Source organism: Symphalangus syndactylus, chromosome X (assembly GCF_028878055.3).
Source record: "Symphalangus syndactylus isolate Jambi chromosome X, NHGRI_mSymSyn1-v2.1_pri, whole genome shotgun sequence".
NCBI lineage: Eukaryota > Metazoa > Chordata > Mammalia > Primates > Hylobatidae > Symphalangus > Symphalangus syndactylus.
The window spans coordinates 129,823,682-129,838,164 of NC_072447.2; the positions used below are offsets into that span (position 1 = coordinate 129,823,682).

The 14,483-nt window shown below is 41.6% G+C and overlaps 1 protein-coding gene across 1 annotated transcript; it reads right to left on the bottom strand.

Moving 5' to 3' along the window:
• Positions 1-6,274: 6,274 nt before the first annotated feature.
• LOC129475936 (DDB1- and CUL4-associated factor 12-like protein 1) lies at positions 6,275-9,722 on the bottom strand. The gene is made up of 2 exons (XM_055268411.2): positions 8,018-9,722; positions 6,275-7,927 (listed from the first exon to the last, which is right to left on the bottom strand). Exon 1 carries the CDS (start codon positions 9,429-9,431, stop codon positions 8,040-8,042), a length of 1,392 nt encoding a protein of 463 aa, XP_055124386.1. The 5' UTR covers positions 9,432-9,722; the 3' UTR covers positions 6,275-7,927; positions 8,018-8,039.
• Between the last annotated feature and the right edge of the window lie 4,761 nt (positions 9,723-14,483).

The following is a 14,483-nucleotide window of genomic DNA, read 5'->3' on the forward strand; positions in this document are numbered from 1 at the left end:
AGCATGTGGGAGTTATTTATACCCTACTGCTCAAGGTCATCGCCAAGGTCTGATTGCAAAAATTCAAAAAACTGCAACCTCAGGCATATATGGGTTAAGGAAAAGTTTGCATTCTTGTTATTTCTGGCGCCACACTTCCATCTAGCATGATGATGCCTAAACACCCTTTTAAAAACTGATGTAAATATCCAAAGTTTTACAGATTAAAATAGTAAGGAAAAACAAATAATTATTATCATTCCCAGGAAATATTCATAAGCCAAAAGCCTTTGCTTAGGGAATCCTTAAAGAAAGACCTGAGGAAAAGAAAAAAATTGAATTCCTTAACCAGGACATTTAGGATTTGCTCTGGCTTGTGATAAATATACAGAGAGCAAGTCCAATTGCGTGATGCCCTATTTTAAGAAATTTCATTTTTTATACAAATGAATTAGTTTATCATATTCTGAAAGTATCCTTTAGTATCCTTTGAAATTAGAGATTCCATTATATCACTTATCTTTTGCTTGAAGACTAAAGCACGTGTCTCAGAAGTGGAGGCAGTGGTAACATGTCAGAAATCACTGTCAATTGGAAATCAATCTGTAAGAAAGGTGGCATCTCTAAAATTATAATGTAAGTCAATAGGGAAATATAGATTCCATTTTCAAAAATGTGTTTCATGTACAAATGTCAAGGAATGCAACTATTTGTAAAATAAGATCTATTTTTAGTCATATAAGGCATGATTCAAAAAAAATCACACTCAACTCAGTAATTCCTAGGTGAGTAAAGAAAGAGAAACAGAAATGAGCCATTTCTGAGGTGCTGGGGGAGGTTATTTGATAACTTTACTAAGAGCCTAGAGAAAACTGAAGTTGCTGCCCTCTGACTACAACATTCAAGTTTATCATTTGTGTGTAACATAAAAGGGCAATTTAGATGTTAAAATTTAATCAACATGAAACATTAATGCCTTAGGTTGAAATAGAGAATGGCACAATGATGGCATTAGAAAGGGTGAAAATAGCACCATTACTCTCATTGATATCATCAATATGTTTGCTTCAGTGAACTGTACCTCCAAAATGGAAAAACAAGAAGGTTATTTGTAAGGAAGTTATCATCGATATTTAGCTTTCTTCTTGCCCAACTCTAGAATGACCTATATTCTATAAAAGATGAAAAAATACATCTAACCAAAACATAGATTTCTTTATTCATAAAACACAGCAACATTTGGCAGATTTCCTTTATCATCTTTGGATTAATGTGATTGCATTAGGGAAATTAAAAAGTTGATCATTAAATGATAAAAATATGAAATATTGCTTCCTGGGGGCAATAAGTACTGTTTAGTATCAATGAAACAAACATTTATTTGGCTATCAATCTACAAGTCATTAGTTACCTACTATGTCCCAGACATATAATAATGCATAAATATATACATATATAACCTCTCTTAGGAATGCCAAATCCATATTTCTAACTGCCAAACAGAGGTTTCCATCAGGAAATCCTACAGGCACTTCAAAGTCCACAAGGCCAAATTGCAACAGCCCTGTAGGTATGCATTATTATATGTGTAGACCTATATACGTCTACACATAGATATGTGCACTATATATATATATATACATATATATGTGTAGACCTAGTTAAAGATATATGAATTTTCAATTGAGAGCCAGAAGACTTAGATTCTGAGACGCTACATACTACACCCCTCCTTGCCTCTCCCAAATACTGTTTCTATAGTGATAATCTTTACACTTGTGTTTCCAGCCCTAACCTCTCTTATGAGGACCAAATCCATATGTCTAACTGCCAAACAGACGTTTCCATCAGGAAATCCCACAGGCACTTCAAAGTCCACAAGGCCAAATTGCAACAGCCCTGTACATATGTATGTGCCCATACGATTCAGACATTCACAAGGTCCTTTGAAGTCAGTACTGGCTCTTCTTCTTCATTCTTATTTTACTTTCCAGACCCAGATCAACTACTGCCTTTTTGGGGAGCCCTCCGTAACCTTCCCAGGCAGTATTGATTGCTATTTTCTCCATATTCTCATTATTTTTAGTATATATCCTTAATACTATACTTACTTTTTTGTTATGATTAGTGAAGTAACTATCTTTCTCTTCTACTACACCATAAACCTCTAAGGCAGATGACGTTTTTGTTACTGTCTTGTTTTGGTTTTGAATGGATTAATCTGAAAACACTCAAATGAAATGATGTTTTTACAAGAAAATTCCGTTATAGTAGGTATGAGTTGAAACATCTCTTACTTTCAACACATGTTCAAGTGACTCTAACGTGTTCTAAAGTCTGAAAATCACTGAATTACGCAAATAGCTAGACAAAGAGTACTGCTACACAATAAATGTTTAAAATAACTCTTAAGGTGTAAGTATACCCTCTTATATTTGGTTAATATTTGGTTAAATATCTGATGTGTCACTAATGATTTCTGGTGATGGCAACAATTTTCTAAGTACTGAGCCTGTACACACTTTTTTTTTTTTTTTTTTTTTTTTTTTTTTGAGGAGTCTTGCTCTGTCGCCCGGGCTGGAGTGCAGTGGCACGATCTTGGCTCACTGCAAGCTCCACCTCACCGGTTCACGCCATTCTCCTGCCCCAGCCTCCCGAATAGTCGGGACTACAGGCGCCCGCCACCAAGCCCTGGTAATTTTTTTTTTTTTTTTTTTGTATTTTTAGTAAAGACGGAGTTTCACCGTGATAGCCAGGATGGTCTCGATCTGCCGACCTCGTGATCCGCCCGCCTCGGCCTCCCAAAGTGCTGGGATTACGGACGTGAGCCACCGCGCCCAGCCCCCTCTTTTTGTTTTGTTTTGTTTTGACGGAGTTTCGCCCTTGTTGCCCAGGCTGTAGTGCAATGGCGCGATCTCGGCTCACTGCAACCCCCGCCTCCCGAGTTCAAGGGATTCTCCTGCCTCAGCCTCTTGCTTAGCTGGGATTACAGGTGTGCACCAGCACGCCCAGCTAATTTTTTGTATTTTTAGTAGAGACGGGGTTTCACCATGTTGGCCAGGCTGGTGTCGAACTCCTGACCTCAGGTAATTCACCCGCCTCGGCCTCCCAAAGTGCTGGATCACAGTCGTGAGCCACCATGCCCGGCCCAGCCTGTACACATTTAAAACACCCTGACTGTTAGGTAAGATAAATATTGTGACGAAAAGATGGAGACATTAACTGAAAAAAAGTAGGTTGCAAAACAACCTTTACAAAATATTCATATTTTAGTAGCAATTGCATAGATGGGTACATATATGTACAAAAAAGTCATGAAAGATGTACACTAACTTGCTGACAGTAGTAATCTTCACCTGCTGGAAATGTGGTGGTTTTTAAAAATATTTTACTTTATGTGTCCTACTTTCTGCAAGGCACATAAACTGTTTTTATAATAATCAAATAAAAAATACATATGCCTTCTATCAGAATTGATAGGACTCTAGAGGGGAAAATAATTAATATCAATTGAATGCCTTATGCAGCAGGCAGTATGCTAGATGCTGGGGATAGAACAATTAGTAATGTAAGGATAGGTTTAGAGAAGTTAAACAGCATATCCATGGCTTATTATAAACAAATAATAGAATTGAGATTCAAATCCAGGTATTTATGATTCTGAAATAATGCTTATTCCATTTCATCTTGGTACTCCAGGTCCAATATCATTCCTGGGCAAAACTTAAGTTTCTGCTGCTCTACCCACATTATTTCATGCCATGAATCACCATGATCATTACCATGGGGCCTGTTTCAGGATATTCTTCATTCATCAACTTAATCTTTATCATCTTCCCTAATGTTTTGGTCAACTAATCTGATAAAGTAATTTATGAAACAGAATTGATGTATTAGTCATTGTACTGAACACCAAAGTGCCATGTATGTGCAGCCTATTATGCTAGGTTTGGGGTGACAGAGCTCATATTCAAGTGGAGGGGCAGGGAAGCTAAACACTCACATAGCTGACTACATCACAATCTTCTAAATGCTTAATAAAGAAAACAACAAAACCATCACTGTGAGCATGGAGAAGTTAAGTGCTTAATTCTGTATTGGAAGTCACAGAGAGTTTAATAGAAAAGTAAGTAGGCAAAGGGCATATGGAGCAAAGACCAATACCTGTGCAAACTAAATATGTATCAGTGAAAGAACCCTCCTTCCTAAGGATCAGTCTGACCATTTTGTGGCAACCTCCTGCAAACACATTGCCCTTACATTGATGCCAAATTCCAATGCTAGGTGTCTCTGGGTTTGCAGCAGACTGGTAGTGTGAAATACTTTTAGGCAACCCTTTCTTGAGCAGATCTCACAATAACATATCTTAAAGCAAACACCTGTGGCTTATGCAGCCTCTCTTTCATATTAGTACATGACATTCTCACTAAACTGCATCTCTGAGCAGCTCACATAGTGACATGTTTAATGTAGCTGGGTTACCTAATAATACTTGCAGAAATTAGGAAGCTGTCAATAAAACATCCAGGAGGGCTTTGTGAATTGCTTTCTAAAATCAATCTAAATTAGCAATTAATGAAAAAAATTTTGACAAATTGTTCAACACTGAGTACAAGTGGATAAAAATCAACCTCTGGAAAATTCAATTTTGTTTATCATTAATGCTAGAGTATATTTAACAGATGAATTTTTTCCAGAGTAATCACCTCAATTTCTTCCAGTAGATATCCTTGATAAGTAAATTATTTTACCCCTTTTTAAAAGAAAATAGAAATTAACTCATTCCAAAGAGTAAAAGAGAGGAACATAAACTTTTGGATCAGAAGTATGCTTGGAGAGAAATATGTGAATAGGTAGTTAAAGAGAACTAACATTTTTATGCACAGTTATAAGTAACTAAGGCCTTTCAGGCATCAGTGATAGGTAATATATACATAAATATTTGCACTTCCTTATGTACTTTAAGCGAGTTGTATTTATGGACTTTCTGGAGGGCTGGCGTTTTTTGTTTTTTCAATTATTTCACAGTCACAGGTTACATAATTAATCATAGTTCTATAGATCACTCTGTCAGAATTCATGCACACGTATGTTTATAGCAGCACTATTCACAATAGCAAAGACTTGGAACCAACCTTAATGTCCAACAACGATAGACTGGATTAAGAAAATGTGGCACATATACACCATGGAATACTATGCAGCCATAAAAATGATGAGTTCATGTCCTTTGTAGGGACATGGATGAAACTGGAAACCATCATTCTCAGCAAACTATCGCAAGGACAAAAAACCAAACACCGCATGTTCTCACTCATAGGTGGGAATTGAACAATGAGAACACCTGGACACAGGAAGGGGAACATCACACACCGAGGACTGTTGTGGGGTTGGGGGAGGGGGGAGGGATAGCATTAGGGGATATACCTAATGCTAAATGACGAGTTAATGGGTGCAGCACACCAACATGGCACATATATACATATGTAACAAACCTGCACGTTGTGCACATGTACCCTAAAACTTAAAGTATAATAATAATAAAATTTAAAAAAAGAAAGAAAAACAATCAGAATTAGAAAAAAAAAAGATCACTGTGTCAGAATTACAAAATATTTCAAAATAACTAGATGGTTACAAAATAGAAATAAACACATAGAATATTTAGTTTTTAAAAGGTTAAGCCATGTGATTTGGCATAAAAAAGATATACCCTAAAATACAAAAAAGTTAAGAGTGAGTCAGTGATGAAGTCAAGGACCAAGACAGATTTCTTCTCTAAAATCCCACCCCAGGTAGAAAGTGTTATTTCCTCTAAAAATGTTTTCCACATTATTTCCAAAATAATTGCAAGGATACCATAAAAATTCCCCATTGCCTACAAGAAGATAGGCAGTGAATACTTTGAAGTTATTGGGTAACACTTAAGGAAATTTTTAGCAAATATGTTTTTAAAGTTAAAAGACAAACTACAAAACATGTTTCAAAACTAATTTCTGAAAAAAAACCCAAAATATTTTAAATAAATCTTCAAACCTAAATGGTTGCAGGTGAAAAGATTAATTTCCAGTGTCAACTAAGATTTATACATGTTCTTTCCTCTTCTAGTATCACATATGGGTAAGTTTATGAATGGATAAGCACAATAGCCTGACCCGGAAATAAATCAGGGCAAAGTTTACCAAAAAAGGGGGGAAAACAGGACAGGATTCTGTATTATTTAAGAGTAAATATTTATTTGTTTATTGACTTAAAACTTTAAACTCTAGGTCTCCAGAAGCATTCAACCAGTACATATTTACTTATTGCCTTTTATTTGCTAAGTATTAGTGGAGAAATGAGGCAATATACACATGACAATTGTATTCTCTGTTCTCAAGACATTTACAACTGACTTGGAGACACATGCATGCACACAAATACATCTTACTGCTATATAACAACAATTATATTAGCCTTTATAACGATGGTTAAAAACAAAAGCTTACTTTTTGGTATTTCTTAAATGACTTTTAGTACAATTTATTATATTAACTTGTTCGGATCTGTGACTGAATAGCAATGTTATGTGTGTACACCAAGACAGCATCTGAGTGCCCAAACATCTAAGGGAAAACAGACATAACAAATTACTAATCCTAGTTCAGCAAAACCTGGCCAGTTTTAGAAATGGCAAATATTCCTTCTCACTTCCAATAGTCTCACCTATGGAGAAGTACAACCTGTTTTCATAGCAGTCCACAATTTATATTTATCTGTGCCCCAATGTACTTTTCTTCAACCTCATCCTATTTATTTTAAATCTCACCTATCTTGAAACAAACTTCCTGTGTTCTTGATATTGCATACTATTACATTGAGAGTTATAACACCACTACTTTTTAACAACACATTATATTTTAGGAAAGAATCTTTGAACTTCATAAAATAAAATCTTATTAAGAATCTTTTTTTCAGAATGTGCTATTTTTGGTCTTTGTTTTTTTTTATTGTGAATTACCTCTTAAGCAGAATTGGAAAATGTTAAATATCCTCAAATATAACATTTTATAATAAAAACAGGAACAGCAAAAATATCTAGTCTAAACCCTGGATCAGTATACATTCTGCCCAGCCTGCCATACATTCCACATTTACATTTCCTGCTTTTCATGATGGCTCCAACGCCCTGTGCAAGTTTTTCAAACAGTATACATTCAAATATATTCACAAGTCTTGATAGTACTAAGGCAACAAGTGAAAAAATACACATTCTTTTATCTATTTAAGGACAGGTGATAACAACTTAAATAAGTTTTGAAATAAAAAAAAATGGTTGTTTCAACTTTCAGGTTAACTCTGAAAATGCAAAGAAGCAGAACCCCTGCACTCCTAAAGTGTTCCGACCAGTTAGGAGTTTGATACAAGCAAAAGATTCTGTGATAACTTCTTTTGAAAGAGAATAAACTTCAAAAAAGCACTTTAGCACCAACAACGTAAAAACTATATACACTAAGATCACAATTTGTAAATTAAGTGTTTCCAAACATAGGTAATCTAGAACTTGGAATGTATTTTTCCAATTGAACAATGCTACAAAACTATGGTAAGCTCTCCAGAAAAGATGTAGGAACACCTTGCTTACTAGAAAATTTTCTCTTCGTATACCATCTATCTGCAATGAAAAATAACTGAAAACAATGCTGTTGTAATATTGGTAAAGAGGAAAAACAAGGAAAACAAATATACATAACTAAAAGACCATGACTGCATCTCCTTAAAGAAACAGAATGTATGAATCACTCGAAGAGAGAATGCAACTAAAGATTAACCAAATTTCTTTGTATGAAAATTCCAAAAGATGGTGTTGGAAAGGAGTCAAAAAGTCTTAAAGCCAAGTTTTCATTGACCAAAGGACCACTCACTCTCTCTGCTTGTAGGAGTACAAATTAAGCTGGGCTGGTTCCACCTGGAAAACAAAAGACGCACAGAGTTAAAAGCAAAAAAATGCAGCATGAAGAAGGACAGTCGGGCGGAACTGAAAGGTAAATCTGTGTACCTGGAGTACAGGGCGGTCATCCTTAGCTCCAGAGGCCTGCATAGTTCCCATGGAGGCCTGCAGGGAGAGGCCCCCCAGCCACAAACAGCTTCATCTCAGGCCAGTTGTAGCAGTGGGTGTAGAGCGCATTGGGAAACACTTCCATGCCACCAAAGTAATTCACCCAGAAATCATTGTGGTTGAGCCAGCCTCTGCCACAGGCAAGCCTGAGCTTCCTCCTTGCAGGTCCCGAAGAGGACTCCAGGGTGGCGGAGGCTCTTTCCTCCAGGAATTTCTGGGCCCGGATGTCATAGAAGAGCAGGGAGCCCTGACCGGTGCCCACAGTGATGATGTGGCGGTAGAAGCTCAGTGACCGCACGCCCGTGCCACCCTCTCGAGAACACAGGGGGCGGATGTTCTGCTGGTCCTGGCGCAGATCCAGGAAAGAGACGTGGGAATGGGAGCCCACGGCGTACACAGACATATCATCACAGTAGGTCAGGCACACATTATCCCGGAAGTAGGGCAGCCTGATGGACAGCAGCCTGGATAGTGTGCTCCGGACTTTCCACAGGTGGAAGTAGCCGTCCAAGGACACTGCTCCCAGTTCCTGGTTCTTGCCACCGCAGGCCAGGGCCCGCACCTTGCGGTTACTGGGGTTGATGATGGCCCTGGGGATGGCCTCCACATCCCTCGGACGGATGTGGGCATATACGGGGAGACCCACCTCGCTGTGCCAGGCAACAGTGTCATCGAATTTGTCCGGGTCCATCCGCCACAGCGCCACAGTGCCGTCGCGGGAGCCGCTCACGGCTACGGTGTCACTCAGCCAGGCGACGGCGAAGATCCAGTCCTTGTGGCCATGGAGGTCGCCCAGGCACAGGGGATCCAGGGTGGGCAGCTGGTAGACGGCCAGGCTGTTGGGGTTTTCGCCGCCGGTGGCCAGAAGCGTCTTGGAGGGATTCAGCTCGATGGCATGGATGCCGCAGCCCTGTTGGTCCTGGGCCAGCCTGGCCTCCCTGTCCCGCAAGAGGGGAATGCGCGCGATGTGGCCTGACTGCACGTCCACCACGAAAAGCGTGTTACACTTGGTGCCGCACACCACCTGCCTGGAGTTCAGCCACTGTGACGCGAACACCTTGTTGAGGGTGCCCAGGTCCAGCTGGCGCTCCGTCAGCAGCTCGGGCAGCCTCTGTACCGCGTAGCCCCGCAGCTCGTCATTGAAGTCCTGGAGCCTGGCGGGGCCCCACCCGCCTACCTCCCGAAGCTTCAGATAGTGCACCATTGAGCGACACGTCGCCGGCCGCCTTTGCCTCTTGGGTAGCAGCGGCCCCTCACCGTCAGCTGCCGCCAAGCCCTGCGACGGCGAGCTCTCGGCGCCCGCCTCGACCGCGGGCGCTTTCCGTTTCCTGCTACCTGTTTGCTGCTGGGCCATGGTGGGCGGCGGGCGAGTGGCGGCGGCAAGGCGTTGGTGGCGGTTGCGGCGCGTGGCTCGGGAGTTGGTAGTGGCGGCGGCGTGGATGGCTGCGCTGGGACCGAGCCTTCGGATTCTGAGGCGCGGCAGTGGCGGACCGGGTGAGGGACGCGCGGGAGATGGCGGCGGTGGCGGTGCAGCCCTGGGCAAAGGCGGGAAGTGCGTCTGGCCAGGCAGTGAGAGCAAAGTCAGTGTGGGGCGAGATCGACGCGGGGGGCCGAGTGAGAGGGGCGGAGGCAGTGGGAGGAGCAGGCGATCGGGCAGGCGGGTGTGAGCGCGTGGGGTGCCTGAGGAGTAGCTGAGGCCGGGCGGGGTGAAGGCTGGGAGGGACAGGGCGGGGAGGGGGTAGCGGAGCTGCAAGGGCAGAGTCTAGGAGAGCCCGCAAGCCAGGATCCCAAGTATCAGACACGTGGCATTTCGCTACCCTCAGGACAGCAGCTAACTACCCTTCTTAAAATCCCTACTTTAATAAAATCTGAAACCTACGATATAGTCAAGCACGGGGCTAGAAGGAGCCCAGGCCACGCTCTTTCTGGAGAAACCAGTGTGCACTTGGTGTAATCCTGGGACACCCTTCGCTAAGATTAGACATTAAACTTGGCAAGGGATGGGGGATTCGGCAGCTGCAGGGAGACCTTTACCCATATGTCAGACCTGCAACCCCTCAAATTTCAGCCCCTCAGTTGATGTCTTAAACAGTTTCAAACAAATATTTTTTTCCCTCCTCAAATTGAGGTCTCTGAGCTACTGCACCACAGTCCCTTGAGGAGTACAATCCAAATGCAAATCCCTGGGACCCACATTTGGCCCATGGTGATATCAGCGAACACTTGGTTTGGTGCAGCCTTGAGAAAATGGTAGGCTGTACTAATGGGGGAGGAATCCTGAAGGGCTTTTTGGAGGTGTTTGCTTCCTTTGAGCCTCAGAGCCCTAATGAGAGGGAGTGGAAGGATCCAGGGAGGGGGACCTCTTCCCCACTCCTGAGAGGCAAAGTTAATATCCCCGTTGTCAGTCCCAGAGGCGCCCAAGCAGAGTCCCTGGGACCTTGGGGCAGGGTCTAGAGGCAGAGGATTTTCACGTGCAGAGAACATAACGTTCCAGAACAAGGCAACAACATGGACACAATGATGCAAGTTTAGAGGTTCTGTGCATGAATAACTTGCCAGGGTTCATAAAGTTCTTATCCAGTTCTGCTACTTCAGAGCAGCCAGTCAGGTGGCAGGCCCAAACGGGGCATAGTCAGTTACCCAGTGATTTCAGTTACACAGTGATACATTGGGGAGACAGGGCAGTGAGAACAAAGTCAGTGTGTGGACAGATCCATGCGGAAGGCCGAGCGGGAGGGGCTGAGGCAGTAGGACGAGCAGGCGAGTCGGCAGGCGGGCCTGAGGGCGTGGGGTGCTGACACCTGCGGTGATTAATTTACTTCCCGATCAGGGAAAACCATAAGAGTTATTTTGTTGCTGCTTCTCCCCAACCCCCTTTTTATTTTTCTGGTTTTCTGTTCCCTTCCCCCATCCCTTTTTGCAACTTCTCCTCAAGTGCACAAATTCCAAGTAAAAGCCATAGGTCCTTCTCACCACTGCAATCCAGCAGCTGCCTTCCAGTGCACCCCAACACTCTCTTGCACCTCAATTTTGATTCCTCCCCAAATCATTCATCCTATAGCAATAGAAAGGCTGCATCTGCTGGTGGTAGTGAACATGAAATCAGGGACAGGTACATAGAGGAAGCTGCATTTTGTTTCCACAAATGGACACAAATGGGATGAATGGACATTTTAGAAAGAGGCAACCACATGTGAAAAGGCACAGATAGTGTAAAGGATTGTTTCATGAATTTTAGTGTACATTAACATCTCAGGAGCAGCTTAATAGATGTGCATATCCTTTGATTCTATCCCTAAAGATTTGATGCAATGATCAGCGGACAATTATTTGAGAAACACTGGTCTACGCTCCTCTCACTCAGGTGGGGACAGGATGTGTTGCAGGTAGGAGGAGATAAATATCTTCATGTACTTCAGGGTTACCCTGAAAATGGGCGTTAACCAGGTGAATATTGTGCAAGAATTGGGAATTAAAAAGGTTATGATGATGTAGATGTCAGAGCAAAGAGTGGCCCAGGGAGGAAAATTGTACCTATTATGCATGTAGAACTTACTATTCTTTACTATTGCCTTACACCTTTACTATATTGTTATATTAACAGGCATTGCTGCAAGTGAGGCAGGAGAATAGGGTCTGGAGGCAGGGAACCTAAGGCCCTTTCACGCTGACTTCCCGGAATCAAACTGAAAAGAAACCCTAACTTTCCACGCCTAAATAACAAAGACCAGAGGCTACTCCCTTTACATACCCCCACTTTTTCTGCGTCCTCAGATGGGAAATTGAAAGTACCTCTGATTGGTTGCTTCTTGCAACCAGTCAGATGTTTGCATAGGAGTGTAACTATGTAACTTCACTTCAGCCTCTGATTGGTTACTTTCTGCAACTAATCAGAGTGATTGTGGGTCATCTCTTCATTTACATGAGGTGAGTGCCAAGTAGCCATTGGGAAATCTCCAGAGCATATTTGGACATGAGGAGATTCTGTATCTGGGGTCCTTGAGTCGCTGCTGGGGCCCACTCCCACACTGTAGAGTGTACTTTCATCTTCAATAAATCCCTGCTTTTGTTCTTTCATTGCTTCATTCTTTCCTTGCTTTGCTATGTGTTTCATCCAATTATTTGTTCAGAATGCCAACAGCCTGGACAAGTTGCAGTCAAGACCCTCTACCGGTAACACAAGAACAAATATTGTCTCATTTAATCCAACCTTATAATAGTGGCAACCACTAACATTATTAGCCCAATATGAGGGCATTGAGGCTTGGAGAGGTTATGATTTTGTCCAAAGTAAATGAATTATTAAGTCATCCCAAGTAGCTTGATTCCATATTCCATGTTCTTATTCACTTTCCAGAGATTGGAGAAATTCCAGGGATTGAGTAAAAGATTCTGCTAGTGATTGATAAGCCTCACTTCCTTGCAGCACAGATGATGGGATAAGACTATGGAACATCTGTTGAAGTTGGGTACCAGGAGTAAAAACACTAAGCCAGCTGTCAGGGGTTTGCAGATTCATTTTGTGATTAGTGTCAAGTCCTGCTGAAAAGAACTGCTCCATAGGAGCAGGAAGGACCAGTGTAGGTCATCTTGATGTCATCTTGCAGCAGATGAACAGTAAGGGTATCCATAACAAACAAGAAGAACTAAGGACCACAATCAATTTATTTTTCCTGGGACCAAGTAAGCATCACAAGTCTGATAGGATCCCATAGAGAAAGGAAGGAACTTTTGAAATTTTACTGATATTGGCCTTTCTACCAGCCAAGTGTGTGTAGCTTGAACTCAAATGCAATTCGACTTAGGAAAGTAAAGAAATGTGCTATATATTCCTCTTATTTTTCATGAAACAAGATAGTATCCATTACCCAAGGCTTACAAAAGGAGAGGGCTTTCTATGCTCTGGGGGATGAGATACCACAGATAGTAGAGTGGCAACCCCTTAGAAACTTAACACCGTCCCCAAGTCATAATGCAGTGCTCTTCTGTTTGTAGCGGTGGAGGGTGGATATTATAAATGTCTAAAACATGGAGATAGAAGAAAAGAGATTTCCAGTTCTGGCCAAGATAGAGTAAACCCATTCTTTCAAGGTCCTCCCTCTTCAAACTAAAAAAAATTCTGGACATAGCACAACTTTAAGAAGTCTCTGAAAGGTGAAAGTAAGCTGGATGAACAAAGGACCACAGAATTTGAGGAAATTCGGGGTAGTGAGTTCCCTGGGTGTCTTTATTGTGTCCCATGTATATTGGCCAGAAAGTTGCAGGAGCCTCTAACCCAGAACCATGAATAGGCACAGATAATAAAAGCTCCAACAAAAGCCTGTTGTCCATAGGCAAAGGATCTGGAAAACTGAGGCCTAATTACAGAAAGGCTTTTTTTTTTTTTTTTTTTTTTTTTTTTTTGCGAATACCCATCCTACTGCAGCTAAACATCAACAGAAAAACTACCCTACCTCACTCTACCACAGACTGTTTCAGTGTGTGGCCAAGTGGGGAGCTGATCTTCCATTCTCTCCACGGCAGAAGTAGGTGTTATACTCCTTGCAGGGGTAGTGTCAATGTGGTCCAGTAGTAAACTCAGCCTCCACTCACACCTAGTCAGCAAGGAGAAGGTTTGAGAAGTGGCTCATCACCACTATGCTTCACACCACTCCTCTTCGCCAGTTTCAGTAAGGCTCAGTGACAAGCTGAGCTTCCACTCACATTTAGTATCAATGAGTCTGAATAAAGCAGTGAGATTCAGAGCTAGTCAGTTCTCCACTATCCCTGACTCCTGGTGTCAGCGGGAACTGAACCTCTACACACACTCAGCAGGAAAAAAGACTGAATAAGGAGGTGGGAAGCAGGGCTAAGTCTTGCTCCGAATAAATAATGAAATACATACACCTACAGATTCAAGAAACTAAGTGAACACATATAGTATAAGCCCAAATAAATCCACACCAAGACACATTATAATTAAATCTCTGAAAAAGAATCATAAAATAAAACAGAGAAATGGCACATTAACTACAGGGCAAAACCAGATCAAATGACGCCAGATTTCTTATCTGAAACCACAAGGCCAGAAGGAAGTGCTGAAATAAAACATGCCAAACACACATTCCACATGTAGCAAAATTATTCAGGAATAGGGTGAAATAAAGACATTCTCAGATGAAGGAAAAAATTTGTTGCTAAAAAAAAAACAACACTACCCTTGAAAAATGGCTAAAGGAAGTTGTCTAAGCAGAAAGGTATTCATAAGAGAAAACTTGGAATTTTAAAAGGAAAAGAAGAATATCGAATGGGTAAAAACATAATTAAACATAATAGGCTTTTTTACTTCTCATGAGTTTCTTAAATCATATTTGATGATTGAAGGAAAATTTATGACACTATCTGATATAGCACTCAATGTATGTAG